Consider the following 20,391-nt stretch of genomic DNA (forward strand, 5'->3'; position numbering starts at 1 on the left):
TAAAACGTAAATAAGTATGGTAGCCTTTATAAAATTATTATTATGGTAAAAGTATTATCATGGTAGCCTTTAAATAAATATGGTAGCCTTTGCTATCTATCTAAAAAAAATTTAAAACAAATATGATTCATATTCGATAAAACCCAAACAACTTACACTGAAAAACAATTAGAATTTGCTGTAGAAATCAAAAAAAGGCGAAGTATCACTATGTAAAGTTTAAGAGGCATACAAGATACCAAAGGCAGCTTTTCACAAATTATACACTAAAAAATCCAATCACTTGGTAGAGGTTCAGCAACCGTGCTAAGTACAGCGTTTGAATTTGTTCTTGTTTTAGTACTTTTCAGTTTAAGTGATTGGGGATTCGGCAGAACATTTGCAGATGTGATTAAAACAACTAAGGGTTATTTAGTATCTACAAATTAAAGTCATCTATTTTCACCGAACGATATACCAGGACGATAATGATATCAAGGTTTCATGAAACGATAAAGTCATAAATTAAGCGTCAGAGTGGCAGGCATTATATCGTCTCTCAAGGCTTCTTCTTGTACCGAAAACAAACTAACCAGTTATTTCAAAACACTTTTAAAACAATTTCTTGAAACCAGTTTCAAAAATAACGCTTCGTGCAATTATTAGAATATTGACAAAATTGGATTTTCACGCGATCAAGGCAAATAACATAAAATTCGCAGGCGCTAAACGCCTTTTAAAATTGAACGGTAATAGTGAAAAAAGTAATTACACAGGTGGTAATTGTGTCAACGCAGCCGTTACCATTCTGCCACCATTCTTAGTTTACAAAGACTGGTGTGTTGGGGGACCACCAAACACCGTATTTAAAATATCCTGCTAATAAGTTTGGTCAAATTGGTCAAGTTCTTAAATTAAGTAGCTTGATCAATAATTTAACTTAATTTTTTCAGTTATAGGTATTCACATTCTAGTTTTGGACAGACACATCACATATGTCACTTACGATATTGCACTTGTTTCCATAGATAATAACATCAGGGTTATATGTTTACCTGCTCATTCGTTCCACATACTTCAACCTTTAGACGTAGGTGTGTATTTTCACATTAAACGAGTTCCACGAAAGCTACTTACAGAATTTCATGCAGCTCCAAATTTCATCAAATTAACAAAAGAAAGTTTCATTCAACTATAAGAAAAATTTTTGTGGCATCGTTGACGCATTTACACAAAGACATATAATCGCTGGATTTCAGAACACTGGTTTGTTTCCAATTAATATTAGCGAAGTGATCAATCAAAATTACAAATTGCTCAATCATATCAAGAACCATCTCGGCCTGCTTTATTATCTTCATCCGAGCCTGCTTCATCATCCTTATCTCAGCCTACATTACTATCTAACATCAGCCAGCATCCAACTCCAACAATTTGCCAACTTCAAAATTTAACAACAACACAAAGGACTCCTGTTCAAATGTATCAAGTGTTGCAGCACTTCACAGAAAGACTCGAAGGTAGTTTAAAAAATGTTTTACAGCGCCACCATTTTTTCAAACCAAAAAACCAGTCAGCATTCCAAGAGTTGTAGGGCAATGTCTAAGTACATCTGAGGTGCTCGACAAGCTAAAGCAATGAGACCAAAAAAAACAAAGCAATTAAAGAAACGCAATATTGACTGTAGTAAAGCTTTAGACGAAACACAGCAAGTGCAAAATTTAAAAAAACGGAGACAAGACAAAGACATCAAAAGTACCAAAAAGTGTTGCAGAGTTTGGGAAGGAGCCAACTCAAAACAACATATGGCACAAATGTAAAACTTCTAATTGCAAGTGTGAAGAGGGAGAACTAAAATAAAAACGACGATCGATAAAAAAAAAACATACACAAGATGATTCACCAACTCTTCACATAAATAAGTGATAAAGCGTTAGAAGAAAAGTTAAATACAACTGTGAAAAAACGTAAACACGAAGACGCGTATATGATAAAGCAAAAAGAATTAAGTTAAAAACAACTGAGAAAAGACGTAAACGCGGAGACTCGTAAATGATAAAGCGATAATAAGAAAAGTTAAAAACAACGATCAGAAAAGACACATGCAAGATGACTCGTCCACTCTTCACATCAATAAATGATAAAGCAAAAAGAATTAAGTTAAAAACAACAACTGAGAAAAGACGTATACGCGAAGACTCGTAAACGATAAAGCGACAATTAGAAAAGTCAAAAACAACGATCAAAAAAGACTTATACACGATGATTCACCGATCTATCACGTAAGTAGACAATAAAACGGAAAGAAGAAAAGTTAAAAAACAACTGAGAAAAGACGTAAACACGAAGACTCATCAACCTGCCATATAAGTTACTGAAAAGATATTGCAACAGGAAAACAAGAAAAAAAAAAAAAAAGCTCAAAAAAGAAGGAGTCTAACAGTTAAGTGGAGTTGAGTGAAGTTAAGAGAAGAGATGGTTAAGGTAGAGTAAGAGATTTAAAAGAGAATTTTATGAGAAAAGAGTTTTAAAGAGATTTAAAAGAAGATTTTTATGAGAAAAGAGCTTTAAGAGATTTAAAGAGGATTTTAAAGAAGAGAAAGAATTTTGTGATAAGAAGAGTATTTTGATGAATAAGCAGTTTAATAAGCAGTTGAATAAAAGAAGAAAAGAAGAAGATTTTAATATTGATTGCTGGAGAATAACCAAAAGATTTAATTAAAGAAGAGATATTTGTAATAAAAGAAAATATAAAAGAAAGAGGAGTAATTGAAATAAACAGTATTGAACACTGCAAGAAGCGTAAGAGAATATTATTTGTATTATATAAAAGTTATAAGAATAAGAGTGCTACCATTACACATTAATAGGACATTTTTTGAGTTTTATTATATTATAGAATATACTGAGGACGGCGATTATAAGTTTAGTCCTTTTAGATTAAACCTAGCCCATTCCTAACTAATCTATTCCCAAACCTCGCCCTTACCTAACCAAGTACTCCCCAGACCATCAACCTCATTACCAACCTCCGTACACCTAATCCAAACAACCTTAACCCAAACCATCCCACCAACTTCCCCTTACCTTCGTTAGCTAAACTTAATAACAAATAACAAACTAAACATTAAAACAGAAATAAAATAAATAAGCAGAAACCAATTGAAAACGCCACCCTCACACAAGTCTTGAGTTTGTCAAACGTGTTTACCTAAAAAATACAAAATTGGTGAAGAGATTTTTCGATTGAAAAAGTGCCGTCGACGTGCTTCAAATCATGAAATAACTCAAATTTAATTAGTTAATAGATATTTTTTGTATATTTAGTAGAAATTAAATATACAGGATTAGTATAATAGGATTAGTTTTGATTTTCATAAAATCTTTATTTTTATCAAAATTTAATTAGTTTATTTTCCCCTGATTATAAGGGAAAAAAAGTTTTTCTTTCATAAAAAAACCAATTTTTTAAAACTCTACGAAAATAACTTTCACAACTTTTGTATTATTCAAAATTCTCTATAAAATTGAGAATTTTAAAAAATTTTATATAAAATTTTATTTCTTAAAGTTCTTTATAAATTGAAAAAAAAAAAAAAAAATTTTTTTCTTTAAAAAAATAATCGAGTTTGAAGCTAAACCAGTTACTCTTACCCCAGTTTACTCTACATCACTTGCTTATCTTTAACATACAAAAAATGGTATGCGGATAATCGCCATGAATGTTTTATAAATTGTTAATGTCTAGGTTGGATTGTCCGGGGTGATTATTCAAAGGTTGATGTCAAGGAAGATCGATGTCCTAGAACTACTAAAAGCGATTACAAACAAAATTGTTTAAATAAAATTACTTCAAGAGCCTTAATGCTTTTCAAACAATTTTTATAGAAACTTTTATGGAAATTTTTATGTAAAGTAGAACTAAACTGGATGACACTAGTCCATGTTAGTTTGATCATATTTATTAGTTTGTGACACTGTTTATTAACTTATTTATCCAACTTGGCAAGCCTTAGTTAACCTAATTCGCTAGCTTTTAATGCAAAAAATTTTATTAAGGGCTCGGTCACTTGTCAAATGAGTTGTATCGACCGTACAGTGATCCTACTCCTTAAATAAACCTTATATAACAACACCGGGACCAATAGACCATTTTCTCAGCTTTATTGCAGGTTATTACAAAAAGCAACCATACTTTTGTGTTTTTTTTTGTTTTTTTGATTGTGTTTGCCTCAACGATTTAATTCGAATATTCGACAGTTTTCCAGATATCAACAATTTCAAAAAGAAAAAAAAAAAAAATCTGATAATAACATGTTATATATTTAAGTATATATTTACAACCAATGATACAATTCATGCGTGCATTTAACGCAGTAATTTTACCAAACTACGCATTTTTTCTCAGGATCCATATTAAATCGTTTTCCACCATTAATTTCTTTTGCTTTTTCTCTACATCGGAAAGCTTTCGCAAATTCTTCAAAGTTTGATAGCGTACCAATTACCCTACAAAACAAAATAAAAGCTGTCAAATATTTGAGTGTGACAGAACTATATTCTGAAAATAGTTCATAATTTAAGAATATTTATTTTATAAAAAACTTCATGCAAGACCTAAATTTTTTTTTACCTAAATTTTGAGGGAGAATGATTCTCACTTAGAGTAGCGATGACTTCAGTTTTTGCTCGAATATTAGCACAGTATTCCTGTCAACAAAGTGAATATTTTAAATAAGAGATGATGAAAAAAAAAAAAAGAAACATTAAGATAACTAAGTCAATTAGTTTTTTTGATTGAATGCATTTTATTTTGAAAAAGTGAAAATAATAACTATTTAAGTTATCGACTTTTAAGAAATACCTGAGCGTAACCGATAAAAAACAACTGTTCTTTATTGTATTCCATATTTGGCAAAACTGTATCATTATTATTCTTTAAATAATCTTTATACGCCTGAAAGAATCAATAAATAATGAAAAAACAAAAACTAAAAAGCAGCCTACCGTTAACATCACAAAAACTCATAACCTCTAGAAGATAATAAACTTTCATACCACAAATGATATTTGTATGCCGCCATTATCAGCGATATTCTCGCCGAGGGTCAGCTTGCCGCTAATCTAAAAAATAAAATGAAGTTGTATAAACTGGCTTTTTTAAAATTTATAATAGAATTATGAAATTTTTACAATTTGATTTCCAGTACTGTAATTTTTTTCGATTTGATGAAAATTTTTGGAATTGATATTACACGATGTTGCTAAATTGTCTGTTATTGCAATTTCATTACATGCAAACAGTAAAACTACATTGGCTTCAAACATGTAAATACTATAAACAAATCATACTGAGTGTTTATCTTGGATTTTATATTTGCTATACTGATCCTCAAAACATTTAGATCGCTTCATAAACTCATCTAAACTGCTTTTGGACCACCAGTCTTTTACTATGTCACCATTTTTATCAAACTTTCGACCTAAGTTATAAAAGATAGTGGTTAATTGGAATTGAGATTTAAAAAAAAATTGATAATACAAATAGCATGCATATTCTAATATATTTCAGAAATATCAGATTCCAAAACTTAAAGTGTTTAGAACCCTTTAATCTATTCTTTAAAATCCTTTAAAATCATTCAATCAATTCAAAGCCTATAAAAACCTGTGGTATACCAGTATTATCAAATCCATGTGTAAGTTCATGGCCAATGATTGAACCGATAGCACCATAACTCAGTGACCTGAAAAAAATAGGGGAAAAAAGTAAGTCATATTCATACCTATTTTGTTTAAAAAGTGATTGATAAACAATAAAACTATACCTAGGTACTTCTCCAGTGTAGAAAAATGGGGGCTGCAATATACCAGCAGGAATGACTAAAGCAATCAAAATGTTTTTAAAAACTTTTTTGTTTACAAAAACCTTTAACACATTAGATATTAAAATAATTATTCTGCAACAGCTTCTGTGCATAAGCCAAACTTTGAAAAATAGTCAAATAAAAGTTTTTAACAAAATGAAACAAAAATAAAATATTACCTATTTCATTTTCATAGAACTGATACATTGCATTAATTGTTTGAGGAAACATTGGCCATTTTGTTTTATCAACTGGCTTTCTCAACTTGTTAAACAACCTGTAGCGAATCCATTTGTCCACATTCAAATTGTTTGTGAAAAACTGATCATCATCAACACTCAACTAAAATTTATTTTGTAATTCAATACTTTTCATAACTATAATTCTTTTCAAACCAACTTTTGCTGTAAGCTTAAATCATGCTTTATCCATTTAGTTTAAAAATAAATAACATACTCTGCGAAATCTCTTCTTTAGCTCTTTTGGCTGTTTTATGTAAGAAGCATAACCAACTTTGGCAACTAATGCATCAACCTACAATAAAATTTAGATAAAAAAAACTAAAACTAAATGTTACAAATTTAAAGAAAAATTTTGAATGTATTATCTGAAAAAAAAAAATTGTAGGGAGCAAACTAAATTATCTATTGAAATATAATTTTCTCTCATGCATCTTGTTGTCAGTTGCTTGTAACAAAAATAGAATTTTCTTTTTTTGACAGAAATATTTAAGAAAACTTAAAATGCAGCAATCAAATAAAATAACCTTCTCATAAGCAAACTTTCTGGTACTTTTATCAATCCATTCATGGTCCTGGATCCTCTTTTTAAAAGATTTTTTAATTTCTTCAATTATTGCTTTAGTCTAAAAAGAAACATACATTTTTTTGAACTAAACTCATTCTATTAAATATTTCTTTTTAAAAATTCATAAAATTAATTGAATAATTTATAAAAAAAAGTGTTTTATTTGTAATATTTTCCCCTTCAATTAAAGTTGATTACTGTAACAGATCAAGTTTTTCTGATAAAAAAAACAAAACAAAACAAAAAACTACAAAAATATTAAGAACTACAAAAAGTATGTAAACTAATGAGGTGATTGAGACTCAATGAACAAGAAAATTGAAACCAAAACACAAAAATTAGTAACATATAGCACATGTTGTGAGCATATTTCACATAAAATATATGAACGGATTTTTATCATATTTTTGTTTATTAGTTACCTTTGTTTTTGTACTCTCTTTAAAATACTTTTCAACATATAGTGTACCAATTGGAACACCCATATTATCATTTGTTACAGTTGTGCAAGTTCTCCATCGTGGTTCATTATCCTGAACACCAGTCATTCTACGATTAAACTCTGCACGAGCTTTGCGAAAATCTTTTGACAAGAAGCTTATTTTGTCTCGCAGCATCTGCCATACTACATACCTTGATAATAACCTACAAATTGGAATTAAAGAAACTATATATATATATATATATATATATATATATATATATATATATATATATATATATATATATATACAACTTATATTTCTTGAGATACAGTCATAAAATTGTAAAATTTGTTTAAAAAATTATAGTAGAGTTTTGAACCTTTTATCAGTTTTTTTAATTAAGTCTGCAATGCTATGAAGATATACTGGTGATGTTGCTAAAATTACTTCTTTATCACTAATCTTGTAACTCTCAGGAAAAATTTTTGTCATATGATTTTTCCAATGAAACTGAAAAAAGAAAATGATTTTGATGAATTGAAATGATTTTCATCAAAACTTATCAAAAGTATTTTACATCATACTTACACATTTCCCACCTTTTTAGAATATTTATGAATATTAAAATACCTGTACTTTTTCAAATTAATGCAATAGAAACATTTAACAGAGAAAGCTCTTTAAAAATGGATATAAATTGACACAAACTATTTTCATTAAACTAACATTTTTCAGTTTTTGTTTCCAAATTTAAATGATCAAATTTGACATTATTTAATAAGTTATAAATATGAATATAAGACAATAAATATGATTACATGTGGAACAACTTGCTCAAGGATTTTCAAGTTAATTCTTCTAAATGTCCCTGCTTGTTTGGCTTCAGCAGCAGTTGTTAACTAAAACACAAAAAACATTTTTTATTGTATTTGATTCAAGATTGAAGAAACTTTTTTGTAACTATTGATATCTATCTTATATTGATTGCAGTTTTAACTTGTCATTCAGCCTCATTTGCTTCAGTTCTTAAAAATCTCTGATTTTTTTTTTTTTTTAAAAAAAAAAAAAAAAAAAAAAAAAAAACACTCATAGAATAGCAACAAACTTTTTTAAAGTAAAAGTTTATTTCAAAATCAAGGTAGGTAATTAATATTTAAATTTAATTTAAAGACTTAAATATGATGTATCTTATGAGACATCAAAAGAACAACAACAACAAAAAAAACAACTTAACATACACTTTCACTTTAAAGATGATAATAAAAAGCAGAGAGATGAAAAAATAAATTACGTTTGCAATTTTTTTCTCAAACTCCAAGATTGAGTGCATTTGTGCTGTGACATTATGCTCAGGATCCTTTTCGTTGCAAGTATATCCTAACAACTTTGCAACTTTGACCATGTAATCACCATAGTCAGCTGTGATCTAAATATATATGCATGTGTGCGTGTGTGTATATATATATATATATATATATATATATATATATATATATATATATATATATATATATATATATATATATATATATATATATATACTTTTTAACTTTTAAGCAACTTTTAAAAATAGCAAAGCAAAAATATATCTTTTAAGGAGACAACAAAAATTACATCTTTACTATATTTAGAAAAAAAATTATTTAATTCTATTAAGCTTACTAACATTTGTATGGTTGAAATATATTTCTCTTTGTAAACTCAACCCAGACTGGTCTATCTAAAAAAGGTATACATTTATGTAAATATATACATGTGAAATAAGTTAACCATTTACCAAATATTAACTTCTGCAAATTAATCAAGTTAATGTATTTTACACATGTTACTTACAGTAAAAACTTAAAATTTAAAAAAATATTATTTGATCAAGTTGCCTTTGTTGACTAAGTAAACATTTTTTGTGCCCAAGTGCACAAAATTCGTTTAATAAGCATGACTTATTTACCTTCTCTCATTAAGGAATTTAGTGCTTCTATAAGGTTCAAGTGCTCTAATTTGACATTGGTAATGTAAAATAAAATGCCATAATTCTTCATTATAGATGATCTTTCTATCGCGTTTAAAAAAAGTGGATGGGATACTGCAATAGCAGCTCTTTTATTTTCTTATTTTTAATTTTTTTTTTTTTTTAATTTATTTTTTTTCGTTTGCATTATGCATACCGTTCGGATGAAAAGTAGTGGATGGGAAAGAGGCCGAAGAATGTCATTTCGGTGGATCTATAGGCTGGTATTTCACACTTATAATCAAGATTTAATGCAAATCCTATCTATATCGTAAAATCTAAAGTATTGCTTATATTCTTAACTCAGGTAGTAAAAAAAGTATGTTTTGATGTAAAAAAATGGGAATTTATCTCTGTTGCACGAAAAGATAATAATACAATTATTGAAAATATGTTTCATTATCAAACAATCAGAAAAAATCGGACAACTTATTAAAATATAACCGGTTTTAGGCGAAAACTGGTATTTTTCGTATAAGTAAGTCGGTATAAAACATTTTCTTAACAACTGGACCCTGAGAAGAAAGCTTGGTAATTTAAAAAACTTAACTTCTTTTGTTTTTGTCATAAAACTGTTTCGACAACTGGATAAAGTTAAGTAACCTTATTTAAAACTAAAAGTAGAAATTAAGTTGTAATTGCGATCCGCTTTTTAGTATAGTTTTCTCGAAAAATAGATTTAAGGAAATACCTTTATGAGATGCCTTGTTGAATTCATATGATCGTTAGTTACTTCTACTGTAAAAAAGGCTGGTGCGGGATAAAAGTTTCTTTGCGTCTTTATCAAAACGTCATACACATTCCATTTCTTAGATTTTTTCTTCCATTCATCGTTGTTACAAAGTGACCAGCCGCCAATGTAAGAAATAAAGTCTAAAGCTGGTTTAGCTCCGTAAGATTCCAAAGTTTCATTATCCATACAAGATTTATAAAATGAGCGAGCTTTTGTGAGCGCTTCATTTTCATTTGGTTTGGGGTCCTCTTCTAACAGTTTATGGATTTCATCTTCAATTTCTTTTGTCAAAATTGTAAATGACGTAATTTCATTTTCACTGGATGGGATTTTGTGCGTTTCTTTCCAACCGCCACACGCAAAGTTGTAAAAATCATTACAAGGTTCTTCTGTCTCATTCAACGCTTCTTTAACGGTGTTAGCAAGGATATTGCATTCTTGAGAGATGCACACCTTAGTCCTCAATTCCTCACTGTCAACAGATGAGTTTTTTAAACTTTTGCCCACAACATTGTTTATTAAGTACCATATAAATAAATAACTAAAAAGATTTCTACACCTAGAGAAAGTTACCATTTCTCTACTTTTTACACAATTGTGTCTCTTACTTCATTATCATATCTACCGCTTTTTTCTTAAAATACTAGTTTATATTTTATGCAGCTTTTATTCCTCTTATGGTAATTAATGAAGGCTAATTTTAAACTTAATAATTGTTTTCTGTGTCCACTTGTTTGTTAGTTCACGCTTGGCTGCATGTAAAATGCAATAAATTGAACACTTGAATTAAACATACTCAAAACGTTTTCTCCAGGTGTGCGAGTCTCTCTAAAACCTAGTACCACTTTTTGTTGGTTTTTAATTAGGAAACTACCAGGACTTCTTTAAAAATAATTTGAATAAATTATTTCCTTCAACAATAACATAAAAACACATAAAATAGAAAGAAAAAAAAAAAATTCACAATAGATAAAAACCATTAAAAATTTGATCTTAACTAAGTTCCTTAAGAATATTTTCTTCTTTCCTATTTTAGAGCTGCTTTCTAAATGCTTGTTTATTTCATGAGTTCGCTGTTCACAAGAAAGTTTTTAATCAGATTGTTATTCACCATACAACGCATTTATTTTCTGGATTCATATTTGAAGTCTTATCACATTGGAACGCCCGGGCAAACTCTTTAGAATTAGACAATGATCCAATGACTCTAGAAAATGTATCTATTTGTTTGAAATCACAAACTTAAGTAGATTCATTTAAAGAAAATTAAAAATAAAATAGACCGGTACCTAAATTTAGCTGGCGAATGAATTTCACTTAGCGTAGCGATATATTCTGTTCTTTGTCTCACATTCGCACAATATTCCTATAATAACAGTATAAGTAACGTAAAATTACACAACTTCATACGTAATATTTCACAAACTAATACATATGATGTATAAAAGCTGCAATATTGTCTTACCTGTGCATATCCTATAAAAAATAATTGTTTATTATTAAAAGGCAAATTCGGCAGAACTTTATCTTCTCTATGAGCCAAATAATCTTCGTACGCCTAGATTAAAGATAATGAAAACTACAAACAAATTTCACCATCTTCAGATTATTTGTTTATGCAGTCTATAACAAAAAAAACTAACGCTTTCAATTTAGAAAAAATACCTGATAAGATATTTTTACACCTCCATTATCAGCAATATTTTCTCCTAGCGTTAACTTCCCGCTAATCTAAAATGTTTTTATTTTTTCTTTAACTAAATCTATCAAGAGAACGATTTCTTCAGAGAAACATAAGAAGTAAAATATCATACATTATATTTATCTTGAACTTTGTATTTACTATATTGATCCACAAAACATTTTGATCTCTCCATAAATTCATCCAAACTGCTTTCAGTCCACCAATTTTTAACAATATTACCATTTTTGTCAAACTTTCGTCCTAAAGTTTAAATATCCATTTTATTCTTGATGTTTCAACAGATTTTTTATAATTATCAAAATAAATATTAGAATTTCAAAACTTACCTGTGTTATCAAACCCATGTGTTAGCTCATGGCCAATGATTGAACCAATAGCACCATAGCTTAATGATCTGGAAAAAAAGCTTTTGTTCTTAAAAAAAACCTGTCTTAAAAAATCAGCCTTAATCCTATAATGCTTGTTCTAAAAATGTTTGTTCTAAAAAATCAGTCTTCTAAAATTTTATTTTACCTTGGAACATCTCCGGTGTAAAAAAACGGGGGTTGTAAAATTCCAGCTGGAATCACTACAGTAAATAACAAACAACTGTCATTAATAAAATTAAAAAAACACTTTTTTTTCATAAGATATATGCATCAAAACTTCCACACATGCACATGTTTGGAAGTTTTACAATGGCATTGTAATTATATCCAAATATAAAAATAAAAAACCAAAATTAAGAAAGGAACCAGTAAATGATACCTATTTCATTTTCATAGAATTGATACATAGCATTAATGGTCTGAGGGAACATTGGCCATCTAAAAGATATTTTTTCATGAACTAAGAGAAATAAGCATTTTTTATGAAAAATAAAATATCATTTGTTACATATAGAACAAGAATGGGATGAAGTTATGTCGCACTTTGTCTTGTCAACTGGTTTACGTAATTTGTCAAAAAGACGGTATCGTATCCATTTGTCTACATTCAAGTTGTTTTCAAAGAACTTATTTGCATCAATTTTGAGCTGAAACAAATTTAAAATAGTATTGTAGTAATAAAAAAATTTTAACTTTATAATTGTTCATTAACTAAGGAGATTAGGAAGGTACAAACATAATGTTATAATATTATGCTATAAAGAGTATGATGATCAAAACATCTTACTTTTCGAAAGCGCTTATTCAGCTCCGATGGCTTTTTTATGTAAGATGCATAACCAACTTTTGCAACCAAAGCATTCACCTTAAAGTTAAAAAAAAAGATAAAAACAAAAAATTCTAAAAAGAAAACCTTAAATATGAATTATACAGATCAGTGTTTTAAATTTAAAATTGATTTTATCATCAATTAGCTTGATGCTTCAGCAACTTCTTTCTTTTACCTTTTCTATGACACCTCTCTTTGTCTTTCCGTCAATCCAGCTATGCTTATCTATTCGCCATTTGAATGTTTGAATAATTTCATCAATCATATCATTAGTCTTAAAAAATGTTTTAAATGAAATTACACATATAATGACGCAAACACTTAAAATAGTTAACAGGATATTTTCAAGAAAGAAAAAAAGAATAATTCAGTAGCATAAGAAATACTACTGTTAACATAAAATATAATTATATTTACTTTACATTTGGTGGTGTTAATCATAACTATTTTAAATCTAAGCTTTTGGACTTGATATTATTAGGGCCGTGTAAAAGTCCACATTACTTAGAAGTTTAGACAAACCTTAACAACTTTAGCCAAACCACATTAAAGCGAAGTATATTAATTCTTTGTAAAATACTTTTTATGTATCAAAATTGTCTTTACATTGATTTACTTTATTTAAATGTTGCAGATAAAAATGTTTAAAGATAATTAGCAATTTTGAAATTTAATCAAAAAAAAACAAATGTGATCAAAATATGATACATTCAGCTATAATCGGTGAAAGCTACATTTTTTTTTGCAAAGAAAAATATATTTTTAAATGGATGGGATTCAGGAAATTTTAAAAAAATACAATGATAAAAAAAAAAACGGTACAATATAGAAGTTCCTACCTTAATCTTTGTATTTTCACTAAAGTATTTTTCCACATACAAAGTTCCAATTGGAATACCCATATTTTCATTAGTCATTCCTGTACATTTTCTCCAGCGAGGATCGCTGTCTTCTACCCCCGTCATTTTTTTATTAAATTCTGCTCTAGCATTTCGGAAATCATCAGAGAGGAAACTGATTTTATCTCTTAACATTTGCCACATCATATAACGGGAAAGCAGCCTATTAAGAAACAACAATAATAGTTTATCATAAATAATAGTGCTGTTAGTTAAACTTTTTTTAGGGTTTTCAATCAAATTATCATACCCGCTTTGATTTTGATTAAAAAAAAAAAAAAAAAAAAACTATATTCTACACGCTCACTATAAAAACTTATAAACATTCAAAATAAATACTTATTTAAATATTTAAATATTACTACATTCTTAAGAGAATTAATCTCCTAAAAATAAATACTTTATTTTTAAGAGAATTATTCTCTTCAAAAAATATCTATTTTTATTTTGATCAATAACACAAAATAGTAACATAATAATAGTAACAAAAATATTTCACTTTTTATCTGTATTTTTTATAAGATCAGCAACTTTTTTCAAATAAACGGGGGAAGTAGCAAGAATAACCTCATCTGGAAGTATATTAATAGAATAGAATACATCTTGAAGATGTTCCTTCCACTTGAACTAATTAAAAGAAACAATCAGCTCACAAACACTTTGCTATAAAAACTTTAAACGAAGGCAAGAAAAAAAAGATGAAAAATAGTTTTTATATCTATTAACAATATAAAGATAAATCTTTTACTTCGCTAACAACATCTTCCATAATAGCAAGATTTATTCTTCGAAAAGTCCCAGCTTGTTTTGCTTCAGCAGGTGTTGTGATCTAGATAAATTTAGCTATAACATGTAATACATATTGAAAAAAGTAATAATATATTGTATTAGACATTAATACTTTAACATGCAATTTAAGTATGAATTGAAATATAAATTAAAAAGCTATTTACGATTAAATGTTTATACCGAATTTAAAATCTAGAAAAGTTTGTACTAAATAGCCAAATATGCAAGTCCCTTAAAAAGTTATAAACTGAAACTCTAAAGACACTAACTTTTTAATGTTGAGTAGCGCTATGTAGAGCCCAAGAAAACATAGAACCCAAGGTTAATACAAAAAACGTCAACTACAGTACTATAGTTAATTTGTTATAGTTTGGGTATGTGACACAGCACACCCCAAATAAACCATGCACAGGCATTATAATTTTCCTAATACGACATAGCTTTTTTTTTTTTAATCCTGCATTTATAATCTTTTTAACCTTCCATGTTTTTTTAAAACATTTTCAAATAAGAATCTTAAAAAAAAAAAATCGCTGAGGGCGTCAAAATCGATTTACAGCGACAAATTAAGTTTTTCCAATGTTATTATGTTATTTTCTTCTCAAATCACTACAAATGAGTTTTACTGTTTATGTAAGATACGGTGCTTCTGGTAAGGTTAACCGTTCATGACTTAAAACCTTAAATGAAACAGCAATGATGAAAGTGATCATTACGAAGAACATGTGCATATTTTAACAAAGTAATCTTTGATTTTGGATAAAAAAATTTGATGATTAAACAACTTCTTTTTAGGAAAAACTAAAAATTTTATTATTTATTTGGTACCAAATACCTGGCAACTCATTTTTCTCTATGATTAGATTTTCCTTTTACGAATCATTTGGATTACTTTTGTAATTAACCGATTGGCTTTATTTCTAACCATATTACCATTAAAAGAAGACTTATTTTTCAAAATCTTTAAACTTTCTATTTTTCAAACTCTTCTTTTAAGGCTGACACGATCAGAAATAAGTCTCGGTATTAAGGAAATGCTCCTCAAGACGAATTTTGCTTCGCTATTTACCAGTTAAAAAACGTCCTATTTCCATAGCAACGATGTCACTGTTTGTTTTTGTTTTTTTTCTTTTTTGTTTTTCTGAACTACCCACTGCAAGTGATGAATCTAAGGTAGCTGCAGAATATTCAATAATTAACAGTAGTTTATGTAAACTAAAAGAATCGGCTAAGTTGTTAGTGTTGAGGCTAAATGTTAAAAAAGTTTCAAACTTAGTATTTTGCAGGACAAACAGGGCGCCTTCCATTAATATTAACGTCAATGATTTGCGGCTCTGATTTCTGAAGAGCTCAAGAATAAAAACAAAAAATGTAAAATTAACGAAATGGAAAATATTGAGCTAATAGCTCTACTTTCATATTTAACTAGACAAAATTAAGAAAAATGCTACGCAATGTAAGCGTGGTTCAAACAAAAAGCCTGTTAATGTTAAAAATTTTTAAATTTAAAGCAAGAATCAACATTAATATGTATTCTGCAGAAAAAGTCCTGATTGTGGGAATATCGTTGGAGTTCTGGCAAAGTCACTTTTAAAATGTTCAAAATGACAAGTTTGATGGTTTAATGATACTAATATAGTTATGATATACCGTTTTATACATTTTCCCCCACATTTTGGAGATACGCGAATTAAATGAGTTTTACTAAATTACAAATTTCGTACAAAATATTTCAGCTTTTTCAAATTTAGACATTGCAAAAAACGAAATATTATGTATCAAAGTTTTTATTTTTAGACACCGACAGTGTTAACACTTACCTCTGCCAGTTTCTTTTCAAACTCCAATATAGAAAACATTTGGGCTGTAATGTTTCTCTCTGGATCTGTATCATTGCAAGTATACCCCAATGATTTTGCAACTTTAACCATATATTCACCATAGTCATTTATTACCTAAAACAAACAACATCTTTACTTTAAACATATTCAATCTTCGATGCAATGTTTATACCCTAATTGCACCAATTTTTTTCCTTTGGAGGAAGTTTTATTCATCAAAACGTAAAACTTACAAAGGGGATATGTACACTGAATTATTCAAGTTAAAAAGTTTTTAGGCATTTTGGTACTTTTATACAAGTTAATGAGCTCATAATGTGTGAATTTATTTCTATTAATCAGTAATATGAGAGTTAAAACAAAAGGCTGTCAACTCGTCTTTCAATCCATATATTTGTATGTAATTGGTGGCGCAATATATTATGGGCTAGCCGGCGGGACCATTTTCATATTTTAAATTATAGTTCAAAAATATTTCAAATTACCTGATATTATTGATATCCAAGGTTTGATAGCGTTTAAACTTCAATTAAGTTGGTAGTTGATCCTGCAAGATATCCCATAACCCAGCTAAAATTAACATAATTGGTTTGGAATTGGCAGCCTTTGGTTAGTACCATTAACTGTATTATATTATAGCTTATGGCATATTTGTTAACACCAAAATACGAGGAATGGTAATTTAATATTATTTTATTATTGATGTTTTAACTGTTTTCTTTTAATAGTTTTTATTGGTCATACATTATTAATAGATGATAATTGTAATAAAAAGGCTGTTGGAAGGTCTTTTTGAAGGTTGCAAAGATAAAGAAAAAAAAGGCACTTAAGACGTAGCAATAGTTTGGAGGTAGCTATATTACGTTTTTAAAATTCCAACCAGGATTATGTAAAAAGATCCAACTAGGATTAAGTAAGAAATGCAACCAGTAAAAAATTTGTCAAAGTTCAAAGCAGTTTACACATTTTTTGACGTTGACAGAGTTTTGCATGGAAAATGCAAAAGAGGATATTACCGCAATCAAACGAAATTACGCAGATAAACAAAGAATTAAACTATTATTATACAATTAACTATTTAACTGTTATCTACAACATTAAGGTATGTTATGTTTCGCTTCACCTTAAAGCAAAAAGATTTTCTGCGAGAAAAGCTGCACATTAAATCCAAAAACATTTAGATTTGATTACCTAATTTTACTATTAATTTGAACCCGACATATACTTACGTTATCATGCTTGAAATAAATTTCCCTTTGAAGACTCAATCCGGATTGGTCAATCTAGCAAAATGATTTAAGGAAATAGAGTTTTTGCGAAACGTGGTTCGGTGTTACTTGCAACAATATCCTTTCTATCTTTTTTTTTTTTAATCTAAGTTATAACTTGTTTTTACCTTGATAAGATGTTTAGTTGAGTTTAAATGATCATTTGTGACATCAACAGAAAAAAATGGCGGAGCGGGATAAAAATTTCTTTGCAACTTTTTCAAAACTTCATACACATCCCATTTTGCTGCGTGAGTAATTTGCCAATCGGGATTGGTACAGAGAGACCATCCTCCTAAATAGTTTATAAAATCTAAAGCGGGTTTCGGCCCCAATTCTTCTATTGTTTGTACGTCCATACAAGATTTAAAAAATAAACGTGTCTTCCTCAAAGCGCCGTTTTCTTTTCCTACGGGATCAGTACTCAGCATCTCATGAATCTTCTCTTCAATCTCCTGAGTAAGAATTGTAAAAGCTGTGATTTCGTTTTCGCTCGATGGGATTTCATGTGACGCTTTCCATCCACCGCATGCGTAATTATAAAAATCATTACAAGGATCTTCTGATTCGTTCAATGATGCTTTGATTGTTGAAGATATATTCAAACAATGAGGAGAATCGCATACTTGCCTCTTCCTATATTTCGAAAGCCTACTTTTATCTACAAAATTGTTCACAGGCCACATGCCAAGCTCTACTAAATTTTCTGATTCTTGAATAAAGGAACTGCGGGGTAAACTAACCGTAAATAGGAATAACACTTCAGAAAAATATAAAAAAACAAGTTTCCGTGATAAAGTCATATTAATCACTTTTTCCCTAAAAACAGCTTAATGCTGTTTTTAAGCGTAAGCGCTTTTGATTCGCTGGATCTTTAGAGAAACACGCCTGAGTGGGCATTAAAAACTGGGTTGAAAGGAACATGCCCAAAGTAGTAATAAACAAAGCAAAGTAATAAATTTTGCTTCTGCGAAAATTTATTTAATTGCACGTGTAAACTTTTTTGTTTTAGCTAAAATATCATCTTTTTGACAACAGACACGCGGTGGCTTAGAACGAAAAAAAAAAAGCCAGAAATCAATGGATCAAAAAAAAAAAAAATGTACTCATAAATTAGTGTAGGAATTATCAGAGCTAACAAATTAATTTAAAATTTTTTACTCTGAATTTTAATTCCTTTCACATCCAGTAATCACATCTATGTATTCAAATTCAAAACAAATATGGATGCTTCATGGTTATATCAAATAAAGGGGTTTTTTAGGGTTTAAGATAAGAATTTTTACCTTTATTCCGAAATAATTAAGATTTTTAAATTACATTTCATATTCTATTTCTTTTAAGAAAGATATAAAAAAAGTTCAAAATGAAACAAAATCTCATTTAAGGAGGAGCATAATAAGCATAATAATCATAATAAGCATAATAATTCTCAATTAAGAGTGTTGTTTACATTTCCATGATTTTTAAAGCTAATGATGATTTGGTCAGCAAACAAGATTTAAATTCTGAAGTTATCAGAGGTCAGTCAACTTTTACATAAGATAAAGTAAACTTTTTTAAAATTTCTTTTTCTTACTTTGTTTTTAAAATTTTTTTTCCTTCATTTGTTTATTGTATAAAGTGAATACCTTTATCAAACAATCAGACAATTATCATTATTTTTGTTATTATTATTTTTGCGACAAATAACAACAACCTTAAAAGAATAGACAAAATCTTATCATCTCAAACACTGATCATCTCAAACCTTATCATCTCAAACATCTTAACATCAGAACAATAATCTAAACATAATTTCTCATATAGTTAGAAAAGTTTCTTTCTTGTAAAATACTCTTTTAGATTGCGATATTGATGGTTTTAAACCTTCAGTTGTAGCGTTCTATTGAAATTTATCGAAGAGCAAAATAATAGGCGAACACTAAAATTAAAAAAAAACCATACGAATATAGTTGTTAAAAATTTTGAAAATTTTGTTGGAAATATTCCAACATGATTTTAATTAATAAGGTTAGTTCTACCATTTTGTGAGCTATTTTCTCACAATTCAAACGGAAGCCGTCTTTAAACTTAATTAAAACTTGTTGTTTTTTTGAATTCGTTTGAGTTTTGATTGAAGTGTTTACCGAAGTAATAAGTTTTTTGATTTTTTTAAACACAACAAATATCTTTTATATCTTTTACTTCTTTATGCAACCAAATGTTAATAGTAACAACCTTGTATAAAAAGCTCTGTTTCAAAAATCTATACGAGTTCTATAGAAGTGTTAAAGAAAATAAAAGTGACTGCTATTGGATTTCTAATGCTAATGGATTGCTAATGAAATGCTATTGGATTTCTAAAAAAGTTTTTCTACTCGAAATGTTTTAGCAAAGTTCTAATTAGGGAAAAAAAATAGTTAAAAATCCTAATTGAAAAATCTAAGACACTGTGAAACTCTAAAAGTAAAAAGATTCCTGTGTACAAATCTTCTTTTAAGAGGGTGTCCAATTTTACCGAAATTTGACTGATAACAACTTGAACTTTACATATATAAAATAATATTTTTGTTAAACAAGAACACTTTTGATCAAAATTTTAAAAGGATGAAATTGGATTTATTTGATTTTTTTTTTAGCTTTAATAAATACTTATATTATCGTATTATTGCGCTCAATTTCATGGCCTTGTGAGTGTACCCTTGCTATTACACATTTTCATGGCTTGTAAGTATAGCCTACTGTTTGGCTATCCTTTCTGTTTGGTTTTTATCACATTTTTCCATCATTTATTATTATGGACTACTTTTTTGCCTTATTTTTTATGCGTAAAAAGTTTTTTTTTAATATAGCAAGTTCTCTAGTTTAAACTAGAAAACTTTTTAGTTCAA

The 20,391-nt window shown here is 28.4% G+C and overlaps 3 protein-coding genes across 7 annotated transcripts in view; 1 reads left to right on the plus strand and 2 right to left on the minus strand.

Moving 5' to 3' along the window:
• Nucleotides 1–20,391, plus strand: part of LOC149891818 (uncharacterized) — a 143,139-nt gene that overhangs the window by 107,683 nt on the left and 15,065 nt on the right. The window lies entirely within an intron of this gene.
• LOC149891824 (endothelin-converting enzyme homolog) lies at nucleotides 4,284–10,733 on the minus strand. Of its 2 annotated transcripts, none has more exons than XM_090079636.1 (16): nucleotides 9,778–10,733; nucleotides 8,745–8,798; nucleotides 8,370–8,504; nucleotides 7,897–7,977; nucleotides 7,458–7,588; nucleotides 7,076–7,298; nucleotides 6,613–6,711; nucleotides 6,303–6,380; nucleotides 6,026–6,188; nucleotides 5,808–5,862; nucleotides 5,659–5,726; nucleotides 5,332–5,462; nucleotides 5,038–5,103; nucleotides 4,844–4,936; nucleotides 4,613–4,689; nucleotides 4,284–4,488 (listed from the first exon to the last, which is right to left on the minus strand). In XM_090079636.1, exons 1-16 carry the CDS (start codon nucleotides 10,393–10,395, stop codon nucleotides 4,362–4,364), a joined length of 2,199 nt encoding a protein of 732 aa, XP_089935762.1. In that variant the 5' UTR covers nucleotides 10,396–10,733; the 3' UTR covers nucleotides 4,284–4,361. The 2 variants fall into 2 exon arrangements, with proteins under 2 accessions (XP_089935762.1, XP_089935763.1); XM_090079637.1 differs by lacking the exon at nucleotides 9,778–10,733 and adding an exon at nucleotides 9,027–9,278.
• LOC145187738 (endothelin-converting enzyme homolog) lies at nucleotides 10,711–18,378 on the minus strand. 4 transcript variants are annotated; one of them, XM_090079633.1, is made up of 17 exons: nucleotides 17,647–18,378; nucleotides 17,480–17,533; nucleotides 16,230–16,364; nucleotides 14,369–14,449; nucleotides 14,120–14,247; nucleotides 13,561–13,783; nucleotides 12,897–12,995; nucleotides 12,680–12,757; nucleotides 12,436–12,539; nucleotides 12,272–12,330; nucleotides 12,038–12,092; nucleotides 11,851–11,918; nucleotides 11,634–11,764; nucleotides 11,485–11,550; nucleotides 11,285–11,377; nucleotides 11,109–11,185; nucleotides 10,711–11,026 (listed from the first exon to the last, which is right to left on the minus strand). In XM_090079633.1, the coding sequence occupies exons 1-17, from the start codon at nucleotides 18,319–18,321 to the stop codon at nucleotides 10,927–10,929; spliced, it is 2,226 nt and encodes a 741-aa protein (XP_089935759.1). In that variant the 5' UTR covers nucleotides 18,322–18,378; the 3' UTR covers nucleotides 10,711–10,926. The 4 variants fall into 4 exon arrangements, 3 of the variants coding, with proteins under 3 accessions (XP_089935759.1, XP_089935760.1, XP_089935761.1); XM_090079634.1 differs by lacking the exon at nucleotides 17,647–18,378 and adding an exon at nucleotides 16,736–16,820 and having other exon boundaries at nucleotides 17,480–17,509; XM_090079635.1 differs by lacking the exons at nucleotides 16,230–16,364; nucleotides 17,480–17,533; nucleotides 17,647–18,378 and having other exon boundaries at nucleotides 10,887–11,026; nucleotides 14,120–14,192; nucleotides 14,369–14,395.

This window comes from Hydra viridissima, unplaced genomic scaffold, assembly GCF_058129835.1.
Source record: "Hydra viridissima isolate aposymbiotic clone 2 unplaced genomic scaffold, HvirCarnegie_v1 scaffold_2, whole genome shotgun sequence".
Classification (NCBI taxonomy): Eukaryota; Metazoa; Cnidaria; class Hydrozoa; order Anthoathecata; family Hydridae; genus Hydra; species Hydra viridissima.

Coding starts and splice junctions, on each gene's coding strand:
- LOC149891824 (XM_090079636.1), bottom strand. CDS start 10,395: ATGGTAACTTTCTCTAGGTGTAGAAATCTTTTTAGTTATTTATTTATA. Junction 6,381..6,612: donor GAAAGTTTGCTTATGAGAAG/GTTATTTTATTT, acceptor ATTTTATTGTAG/GTTGATGCATTAGTTGCCAA. Junction 5,863..6,025: donor GTTCTATGAAAATGAAATAG/GTAATATTTTAT, acceptor TGATTGCTTTAG/TCATTCCTGCTGGTATATTG.
- LOC145187738 (XM_090079633.1), bottom strand. CDS start 18,321: ATGACTTTATCACGGAAACTTGTTTTTTTATATTTTTCTGAAGTGTTA. Junction 17,534..17,646: donor CAACTAAACATCTTATCAAG/GTAAAAACAAGT, acceptor TCATTTTGCTAG/ATTGACCAATCCGGATTGAG. Junction 12,996..13,560: donor GTGAAAATACAAAGATTAAG/GTAGGAACTTCT, acceptor ACATTTTTTAAG/ACTAATGATATGATTGATGA.